Consider the following 11,381-nt stretch of genomic DNA (forward strand, 5'->3'; position numbering starts at 1 on the left):
GCACCAGCTGCAGCTCAGGAAGATACGAGCGTAAGTTTGAACTTGGGTTGTACTGGCATTTGAAGCTGTGCTGCCTTGGCTTCACTGCTATCAACGTGACCAAACAGATTAACATCAACGGCAGACAGGTATCACAGGGAGCTGCAATCTACTTATGTCTCCTCTCTACTCCCAAGGAAAAGTGCCAGGGAGGCAAACACTGCATCCAAGGAATAAGCACATACTCATTACTAGAGCACTGGGGAGAAAGAATGGAAGGAGTTGAGCATTTGTCATCATTTGGCAACTGGCATGAGCTGAAACATGCTGGCTTTAGGTTCACTACAGTACATGGTGCAAGAAGGGATTGAGAGCAGCCCTGCACAGAAGGACTTGGAGGTACTGGTGGATGAAAAGCTGGACATGAGCCAGCAACGTGCACTCGCAGCCCAGAAAGACAACCGTATCCTGGGCTGCATCAAAAGAAGTGTGGCCAGCAGGTCGAGGGAGGTGGTTCTGCCCCTCTACTCCACTCCGGTGAGACCCCACCTGGAGTACTGTGTCTAGCTCTGGGGTCCTTAGCACAGGAAAGACATGGACCTGTTGGAGCCAGTCCAGAGGAGGGCCACAAAAATGATCAGAGGGATGGAACACCTCTGCTATGAAGAAAGGCTGAGAGAGTTGGGGTTGTTCAGCCTGGAGAAGAGAAGGCTCCAGGGATACCTGATTGCAGTCTTTCAGTACTTAAAGGGGGCTTATAAGAAAGATGGGGACAAACTTTTTAGTAGGGCCTGTTGTGATAGGACAAGGGGTAATGGTTTTAAACTAAAAGAGGGTAGATTCAGACTAGATATAAGGAGGAAATTTTTTACGATGAGGGTGGTGAAACACTGGAACCGGTTGCCCAGAGAAGTGGTAGATGCCCCATCCCTGGAAACATTCAAGGTCAGGTTGGACGGAGCTCTGAGCAACCTGGTCTAGTTGAAGATGTCCGTGCTCATTGCAGGGGGGTTGGACTAGATGACCTTTAAAGGTCCCTTCCAACCCAAACCATTCTATGATTCCATGAAAGAAATTGAGGAACCTTACTTTGAAGATTCACCCACGTTTTTTATTTCCAAACAGGAATATTTTTGAAGGCTGTACTTCAAAGGTAGGATTGCTTCTTCTTAATCATGCATAAAAGGAAATTTGTGAGAGAATGTTAGAAGCCAGAAGCATTCTAGGTCTTACTTTAGATTACTTTTAGCAGTGCAGAATGATTTTTCTGCAAAGATTCCTTTAGAAGAAGAACATAGGTACAGTCCTAAGATATTGCAAGGAGTTAGCTGAATTAAGTTAACTTAGAGTGAATTTGAGTAGTTTGATTTCCTGTGGCTTTAGTGAAGCAGTGCAGCATATATTTTGCATTTCTTCTAAAATTCTTGTCTCTCATGGGAGACTAAGGCTTATTCTTTGAACACAGGCTATGAAGGACACTTCTAGATGACCTATAAATAAAAACCTGTATTTATTGACTCACCAAATCTGGAGACAAGCCTAGACCCCTCAGTGCTCGAACACTGTTCTGTGTTGGTTTTGTCTTCTGTTCACCAGTGGCGTTAGGCTGGAAAGACATATTTTGAAAGCTCAAATAGCAAAAAAAAAAATCTACTAACAGAGCAGTTACAGGTTAAAAGAGAAAAGTCATTGCAAGTAATAATACTTGCAGGATGTAAACATATCCAAACAGAGCCACAATATGCCAGAAACAGAATTGGCACCACTGTTATTACTTATATAAAATATTCCATGAAGAAACCACATGGCCCTAATTCAGGTCAGGTTTATTGTGGTTTTTTTCTTTCAGAGAAAAAGTTTCAATATAACTGACTCAGGTAGAAGAAGAAGAATATTCCAAAAGTTGGATTTTGCTAATAAATGGAGAATGTCCAACATAGCACAAAGCCTTCAGTGACCGTCCTTGGAAATAATTAGATGTAGTAAATAATTCTGTTCTCAAATACACAGAATCAATCCTAACAATTGCTGATCAATCCTCTAAGCTATAGCTGCAGTGGCTAATAATTCTCTTTATCTGTACAAGGTGCAATCATATCATCATTACCAACCTTTCCTTACCAAAATCTCCCCAGTGAATACTTACTTCTTGAAATAATAAGAAAACCTATTTCTGAAGTAAAATTAAGAGTTAGAATGGAAAAATACTTTTGGTCCTGTACAAAAAGTTATAGTGGTCTTGACTGGAAGACCATTGTACATCGAGGAGTTAGTGATCCACATCAGAGTTCACCTGAGGAAGCCCAGGCCTGCACTGCACAAATCCCTTGGCCGCACGACAAACTCAGCCAGCTCGCTGTAACAGAGGAGCCTGCAGGCAGCTCCCACTCAGCATCTGCAATTGCATCACCTGCATGGCCTTGCCTTTAGGGATGCGGCAAGAAGTTCTCCTGAGAACATCCTTTGTTTGACAGTAAAAATGATACAGTTGTTTCCTTGTAAGAAAATTATCTATTAGCTCAAATGACCGAAAGGGGAGAACCTCTTCTATGGATGTGGTCTGCCCAGCATGCTGCACATCAGGGCCATTCAATGCTACACCACCTGGTGTTCCCACCACCTAAAGGGATGTAAGGTCATTTATACCATTCTCTCCTTATAGTATTAGCTCCAACAAATAGAATTTTAAACGATACCTTAGAGAGTCTGAGTGCCTTTCTTACTGGGTTCATAATGTGCCAGCACCTTCCAGTGCAAAGCACAACTATATTTAGCCTTCTAGGTAAATTAGCGTTGATAAAGGGGTTTTTTGGTAACTTAGAACATTAAAACAGATTCTTACATCAATAAAGTAATTATCAAGGCCTTTATTTACCCCAGTGTGGCTCGGTTTCATATCTCTGTCTCTAAAACCCTCCAGCATGAAATGGTTAATGGGAGAAGTAAACAAATATAAAGCCCAATACAGAGTAAAATCTATTTTATTAATTTTAATAACTTACCTGTGGTACTAGACTAACATGGATATTACAGAAGTTCTCTCTTTTTGCTTTGAACTGAAACTGTCTAAATGCTTCAACAAATGGCATTCCTTCAATATCTCCAATGGTTCCACCCAGCTGAAAAAGAAAGCTTGGATACGTCAGAGCAGCAGAAAGCAAAACCAGAAGGAAAAAAAGTCTACCTCTTACATACTCAACAAGTTTTCTGAAATTTTTATCTTAAAAAAACCTGACAATTGAAATTTGCAGGCATACTCTGCAAAGAACCTTCATCCATTCTGCACATTTTGTTTCCTGTGGAAAACATAAAACAATTTTCCAGTTTTGTTATATTCACTTTACACCAAACACATAAGCTTCCCATGGGAAGATGTGTGGTGCTGCTGAATAATACATGCTTTCACACTGCCTTCGAAGTGGTGAACAAGTAATCAATAGTTAAGCTGATGTGAAGGTTTTTGTCAGAAAAACTTTATTTTCCTGTCTGTCAGATTAATGAACAGTTGTGACCAACAAGATACAGATATTTAGCAATATTATCACAGCTTTCCAACATCAATAAATGCCATATGGACAACATGAAATAATATTTGACATTATAAAAGACTTTAAATATTTATTACCAAACCAAAACCCAAGACTAAGTCCATGATAAAACTTACTTATAAAAACAGAAATTAGATGTCTTTCACAGACACAAAGAGCTGTAGTAGACTAAGCAATGAATAAAGCGGTGTTCAGCACATAAGTCTTATCAAGTAGTTGTATTTCAGAATGACCTTTCTGTGCCACCAAGTGGCTTTTGATAGAATTGCATATTTGTGTTCACCCAGTACCAGAAAAACTTCCGACAACATTTGTATGTGACACACGTATTCAGTCTAACTCCTTCAGGATTTTGCCATGGAAAAACATTACAATTATCCCTAAAGTCCTGAAGAAAAATATTTTTATGAGGCTGGAGCTATAACAAAAAAACCACACTTTACATGGAGGAAACAGAAAATTAAGCTTGAAGTTAAAGGACTGACAAGCCCATCACTTATTAATGTTCTTGCGCAACTTCTGTATTTACTGTTTTTACATTTGTTTTAAATGAAATGTTTGACTCTTACTGTGCACATCATAAAAAAGATCTATAGCTATACCAATAAGTATATTTTAATCAAGGCAGATTCTTCTGCGTAAGAAACACTGAGCAATTCTGTGGCCTGGGGCACAAAGTTTAGCACACTATTGATTACAGTGGTCACTTCTGGCATTAAATTTATAACATCCTTCTGTCAAATTCTCAGGTATAATCTTTTTCTGTATTTTCCACTGTAATAGTAATATTAACAATTACTGACTGCCTTTCCTCCAGTTGTCTCAATGCCCTACTAAGGATAGGCAAAACTCATTGTTTCCATTGTGCAGAACATCAGCAGGTTAAGTGATTAACAAAGTTGCCTCCAAAGATCTTAAAAGTAACACCAGAAAGTGGGAAACTAACTTATACAGTGCTTAAATATATTCCTTTAAAGATGACCATGAGTAACAAGATGGACATTTGAAGTCATATGGAAAGCTAGAATGTTATAGGCTCTCCTACAGACCATAGGACATTTCAGGTATTAAACAAGTTTTCTCAATACTGTTAACAGTACAAAGCTTCAGTCAAATGTCTGTATCTTGGAACAGATACTTCACATTACAGTAACTGGCTGCTTTAATTTTATAAATTAATAAACTCTTAAGCAGCTCAGTTTCAGCAGTATTCTAGACAGGATTTAGTCAAGTAAACAGAAGCTGTAGGGATAAGACCATGCCTATCATTCTCAGAACAAACCAAAGATTATAAAACATGTCTTTGCATCGCTGCTCTCCATAAAACTTCAGTCTGACCTTTTTACAGTAAGTAGCAAAGAGAAAACAAGCTAGTTCTTTGTGTTCACTGCAGATGTATATCCTAAAAGGTTCCATACTTGCCTCAATTACACAAATTTGTGGCTCTTTTCTGTCATCATCCACCGGAACTTTTGCCTGATTCATTACCCATTCCTGAACTGCATCAGTGATGTGTGGAACAACTACAAGACAAAACCAAAGGTGGCAAGCATATCTTACTTTAGGCCCATATACCAGTTTTTGCACACAAAAGGGGGAAAATGAGCAGTGAGTCAAAAGGAAACTACTAGCTCCTTTTTCTATTCCTCCTTTCCTTGAATCCAAAAGCCCAACATTACAGGAATACGCCCATATCTCTTGGGAAGGAAAAAGGAATAAGGTGATGCAGCAAGGAGCAGTTGTTCTAGCTGATCACTCTTTTGTGAAGACTGAATGGACTAGTATCCCACAGAATTAAAAATATCACCTTGAACCGTTTTTCCCAGGTAATCACCATGTCTTTCTTTATTAATGACATGCTGATATATCTTTCCAGTGGTGATGTTGTTATCTTTATAGAGATTGATGTCCAAAAATCTCTCATAATTTCCCAAATCTAAGTCAACTTCTCCACCATCATTCAATACAAAAACTTCTCCTGCAAAAAGTGAAAACAGACAGAAAAGCAATAAAATAATCAGAAATTATTAAATACACAGAAGGAATACCACAAACTTATCTTAAAATTGAAGAAGTGTTTTTTAAAATGACATATCACAACAACATACAATAAAGCACTTGCTGCAACTCAATCTGCATTGTCATTCTGTGCGACTTAATAGCAGAGTCTTTACTTTTACATCAAATGTCTATCCCTCAGTCACATATAGTTTTGCAAATAAATTTAAGTTATATTGCCAAAATATTTAAGTGACTTAAAAATATTTAACCAGTATTTCAACAGCATGCTACAATCCTTGATCGGAAGAAAACAATCTCCAGGAATCAATAATCAGCAACAAATAAAACATTAATTTACACGTGGGAGCCAAAAACTGTGCTTTTATAAGCACTATTACGCATGTTCAAAGTGTTTCACTATAAATTCTTGTTGTTTGGATCTATTGTAATGATTAAGGCTTGGATCAGGAGTAAATTTACAATGAAAATAAATGCTTCTTCAAACATGATCACTGTTTCTTATTCAGTTGTTTTGTCTTGTATATTTGGTTCACTATGTCCACAGCAAGGGTTATTTCTGACCCTTAAAAATCTAATGAAAATATCCTTCAGGTTCAGACTTTCCTTAGACCTCTAAAGAGTCTCTAAATTCTGAATCTAGTCAACTTCTGAAGGAACTAGAGTTGCTAGATCTTGAGGTAAGGCTCGAAAGCTCTTCAGCAAAACCATAAAATATTTTGCCATGATCCAATGAATCAACGGCTAAACAAGTTACAGTACTAATGCACAAGAAAAAACAGAAGCAATCCCCCTGAAGGTATAGTGTGGACTACGGAAATATATATCCCACCAATACACACTTCAATGAACAGTTTAACAAAAACACCACAACGCATACAACAGAGTGGAAGATTTATGCCTGATCCTGTGAGGCACCAAGTACCTCCTCTGTACTAAGTTATCATTTAAGCCAATAGACGCAAAGTAGAACCAACATGTCTCATAAGCAGGCCTTGAAAGAATAAAAAAATGTATTATTAAAAAACTTCTTTAGTTAACTGGAAATCACCAAATTAAAATCCTTTGACTTAATCATATTTCTGCCAAAATGTTAACAAAAGAGGCTTGCCGTTCTGGTGTGTGTGAATTTCTACTTACTACCCAGCAAGCCAGTGTTTCTTCGCAAGCAGTAAGAAACTCGTAAGTGAACAGAGGAGAAAAAAAAAAAAATCGTGTGGGAATTACATGCCATAGCGTCCCCTCTCCCCTGTACCTGATCCAGGGGAGGAATACATCCTCACAATCTCAAGTCATCACAGGAGTCTTACCACCAAAGGTGAAGGCAGAACTTGCCCAGTCAACTGCCTAAGTAGCACCAGATGTACTTCTGAAAGTGCAGGACTACTGGATTAGTTAAATTTGGCTTTTTGAGAGAGGTCTGATGTACTGTGCTCTTCCTCCACTTAAAAAGCAAAGTGGTCTTCATTCAGTTCAGGAGATAAACACATTTATCTCCAGTTCCAAAAATTTTGGTCTAGACTAAAAGTAAGCAGACAAAATCCAACAAATAAAAAGAATTAGAAATGTCTATTTGGCTGAAGGTACTTTGGAACTTTGAAAACCATTGTTTTTAATAAATGTACCAGTAACAAGCCAGACAGCTGAAGGAACATTCAACGTTTTAAACGCATGTCAGACTGTCTTGTAGCTCATCAGCAATGTAGTCAATACAACCAGTGTAGCTTAGAGAACTAACCAACCAAACTAAGCATCTGCTTTAAAATTATATCATTAGTTGGCTCTCTAAGCTTCACTGATGGTTTTGACTAGACTCTCATTGACTAAAATGAGAACTTAATCTAACTCTCATGAAGACACTTACACTAGAAGGCACTGACACCTGACACCCAGATAACAGCATTCACAAGGAACTGTTGAGGACTTAAGTTTCAAATAAGTTTTATAGTACTATTCCAATTTTATTTTTTTTTAATCAAGTTGAACTGAAGATAGCATTAAATGAACATGGCCTACAGCTAGGATTTTCCCAACAAAGTGGTATTTTGTAGAAAGGAAGCATTAACTCATAAAAGTATCTGCAAAAAACAGGCTTCTCTCTTTACTTAGAGCAGACAATGCCCTTGAGAACACATAGTAAGGAACAAACTTGCACTGCGAAATAGATTATAAAATGACTAATAACTACCAACTACTGTTTTTAAAAAAAAAAAAAAAGAAAACCCACCAAGTTACTGTGAATACAAATATTTATACAAAAGGGAACAGCACTGCCCTTCATACCATGTTCATATGGTGAAAAGGTTCCAGCATCTATGTTTATGTAAGGATCAATTTTGATTGCAGTGACACGTAGACCACATGACTTCAGTATGGTGCCAATGCTGCTTGCAATGATCCCTTTGCCAATGCCTGAGATGACACCACCAGTTACCAGGATGTACTTCATTGGAAAATCAGCACAAGCACACTGATCTTGAGCTGGAAATCTAAAATGACAAAGACATACATCTGTTGAATGCAAATTCATGTCAGGGAAGAACACAGCCTCAGTATGCAAAGAATCTAAGTTGAAATGACCTTTGGAAACAGACAAGAAAAATGACCATTTTGGAATCTGGGAGTAGGATTCATCTCTCCCAGCTTCTACATCAATACGTAAGCTAAGCACCTAAATCCACTCCACAGTCAGTGGAAAAACAGATACCATTTTGATACACTGCCCTGTGGAGATGCCAGAGGCACAGTTCCTCTGATGTATTCCTGTCCCGTGACAGGAAGTGCCAGCTAACTTTTAGAACCGCAAGTTAGGCAAGATGAATCTCACCCTGGATTCTTTCTAAATTAAAGTAGTTAATAATTTCACATGTGTTTTGCGAAGTTAGCTCAAAGATTGTTCATTGCTACATTAGCCAGAACACTCACATTCTCTACCCAGCAGCTTTACCTTCAAAAATAGTGACTGTAGCTTCAAATATCTATTAAAGTCAGAATGTTATACCATCCACTCCATTTTTCAGCAGCTATCACTTCTCCGACTCACAGTGTATCAAGTATTTCACCAAAAGTCTTACAATATCCTACAGATCACTAGAACATGAGACCAGGAAAGAAAAACTGAACCAGAATGTCCATATTTATACTACAGTACCTTACTGCTCAAGAGCCTAGAGTCCTTTCCTCACATGCCTACCTATTCTCCCTCTCCAAGTGTCCTGGTCACTTACCCGGCCAAGTCCCCCAAGTTTATATACTGGGCATGACGTCATATGGTATGGAATATTCCTTTGGCCACTTTGGGTCAGCTGTCCTGGCCATGTCCCCTCCCAGCTTCTTGTGCACTCCCAGCCTCCGCTGGCAGGGCAGTATGAGAAGCTGAAAAGTCCTTGACTTAGTATAAACACTACTTAGCAACAACCAAAACATCAGTGTGTTATCAACATCATTCTCACACTAAATCCAAACCACACTGTACCAGCTACTAGGAAGGAACTTAACTCTATCTGAGCAGAAACCAGGACAACCACGAAAGAAATGATTCTTCACAAGAGGGAACTATGAGTACTCACAAACACTATACCCTGAAGATAGAAATATGATAGTTAATGCCTATTATGGTGCTGAAGCCTTGATCAGACACAACATCATATTTCACAGTGCTCTACAAAAGTACTAGCGTAAGCAACAACAGCTGTTCAGATACAGAAACTTCCTCTCTTGAAAATTTGGTTCTTTATAAGAAGCCCGGATAATTAAAACTAAAAAAAAAAGGACCTGCTATGAACTAAGAGATTCAAATATCATACTAGGTAAATCATATGATTGCAGAATAATCTAATAGATGCTAACATGTCTAGGCCACCTTGCACTGTGCATAAGTATGAACATCAAGGGATCCAGAACTACTAAAAAAAGATGATCAGGAGACCACCCCCTAAAAATTCTGATAATTACTATCCTAATTAAAAATTCTTCATCGTCCTTCTTGTTGCTATAATCTGCTGTTCGCATCAACTGCTGTTGATGTTGTCCCTGCTAGTCTCCTACTTCATCTGGCTTTCACACAAGCATAGATTTTGCCACCATTTCTCCACCTCACCTGAAACAGGATGATGTTGTGTGTATCTCATCCATAATTGTATTCACATTACATTCAGGCAGCTGTGAAGGCCAATCACCGGAATAATTTTTGAACAATGACAGCATGGCTCACCACAGAGCAAAAACTCTACGGTCAAGAAAATCTTTCCTTACTTAAGTACCTAATTCATCCAAAACAACATGCAACACCACATGATCTAACGGCACTCAGTATAAATCAAAGCAGTACGGTTCTTCAACCGCTGGTAGTAAGCAGCAGCTAGTGAATGAACATTGTAACTCTTCCTCTTACTATACTGAAGTAACATAAATAAGGCCTGGATCTTCAGGAGACTGAATTCAAGAATGTAACAATGCTTGTTACCAATGCTCTTGCATTTCTTGATGACGGGAATTAATAAACTATTATTTCCTTGTCAATATGGCCAAAAGGAAGACCACAGCCATCAAAAGTATGTAACTCAGGACAAAAGGATCATCAGGAATTAACTTTTCCCTGCCATTTAGTTTTAATATTTAATTTTTTTAATAGCATAGATTTTAAGATTTGGAGCCTACCTCCTCTATTTCAGACTCTTCCTTCATAAATCAGCTAATGTAGTTGTCAACATTAACATTCCATAATCATCTAAGCCATTTTCAAAGCTATTTTCAAGAAGGGGGGGGAGAAATTATTTCAACCACAGGTACAAATCTTGAGTATGTGCCTCTTCAAAACTCTTAAACCCTACCACCTTGCTTACAGGAACCAAAAGGAAAGACTCGCTGTGATTTCAGCAAGAACAGCTATTTCCCAGCAGCTTATGGAAACACAATGTTTACTTGCAATAGAAACAAAGAACCCCAGGTGGTTTGAGAAGTCACATGTAAAAGGAGAAGGAAATAGAGTCAGGGGAGGGAAAGCAAAAAGAGGATACTGGAAGCAAACATTTTGCTGGGAACTGGAAATCAGCACAAGCAGAGGGGAACACGAATTACTCCGTTTAGCCTTATCAGCAGGAGCTTGGTGTCTTCAGCAGGGATTTCGGGGCGCTCCACGCCAAACGCGCTGCACTACAGTAAGCCGCCAGCTGCAGCCGAGCGCAGGAGCGGGGCTCCCCTCGCCCTGCCCTGCCCTGCCCCGCCCCAGCAGCCGGGAGCCCGTTACCTCAGGGCGGCGGCGGCGGGCGGCTCCGCCGCGGCCCAGGTGCGGGGCGGGAAGGGCCGTCAGAGGGCGGCCACCAGGCAGAGGCCGGGCCGGGCGGCAGGCCGGCGGAGCAGAGAGAAGGAGCGCGGCAAGGGGGCTGCCCCCCTCCCGAGCGACCGCCCGCCGCCCGCCGGAGACTTACCGCTCCGCGCCGCCTTTTTGTCTTTAAAGGCGGACACTCCAACCAGCGGCCCGAGAGCGAAGATGAGGTGCGCCCCGCTGCCCGGTAACCGCCGCGGGGTCACCGCCGGGGCTTGCCAAACTGAAGCGAACGCCCGGGGGAGGTAGGCGGCACCTCCCCGAGGAAGGCGAAGCCCCGCGGCAGCGCCCCTCACCGCCGCCCGGCCGGTAGAACGCCTACGAGCCCAGCCCGCTGCTTCCCCGTCAGCGTGGAGCAAGGCAGCGCACGGCGCTGGCAGCCGCGGGGAGTCACCCTCCGTGCGCCTCCCACGCAGGCAGCGAAGCCGGGCGGGGCGCGGGCGCCCGGCGGCGGTCCCGCGGGACAGGTGCCCCGGGGCGGCCCCGCGCACCTCGCGCGCCTCCCGCCC

At 40.9% G+C, this 11,381-nt stretch overlaps 1 protein-coding gene across 1 annotated transcript in view; it reads right to left on the reverse strand.

Annotated features, from left to right (window-relative positions):
* Window positions 1–11,276, reverse strand: part of CTPS2 (CTP synthase 2) — an 83,470-nt gene extending 72,194 nt beyond the window's left edge. Inside the window, exons 1-6 of the mRNA XM_050910637.1 lie at window positions 10,976–11,276; window positions 7,830–8,035; window positions 5,335–5,505; window positions 4,950–5,050; window positions 2,982–3,098; window positions 1,502–1,585 (exon numbers count right to left, since the gene is read on the reverse strand). Coding sequence (XP_050766594.1) covers window positions 1,502–1,585; window positions 2,982–3,098; window positions 4,950–5,050; window positions 5,335–5,505; window positions 7,830–7,995 — 639 coding nt within the window. The 5' untranslated portion in view covers window positions 7,996–8,035; window positions 10,976–11,276. The remainder of the gene's footprint in view (window positions 1–1,501; window positions 1,586–2,981; window positions 3,099–4,949; window positions 5,051–5,334; window positions 5,506–7,829; window positions 8,036–10,975) is intronic.
* Window positions 11,277–11,381: the final 105 nt, after the last annotated feature.

Source organism: Gymnogyps californianus, chromosome 1 (genome assembly GCF_018139145.2).
Source record: "Gymnogyps californianus isolate 813 chromosome 1, ASM1813914v2, whole genome shotgun sequence".
Classification (NCBI taxonomy): domain Eukaryota; kingdom Metazoa; phylum Chordata; class Aves; order Accipitriformes; family Cathartidae; genus Gymnogyps; species Gymnogyps californianus.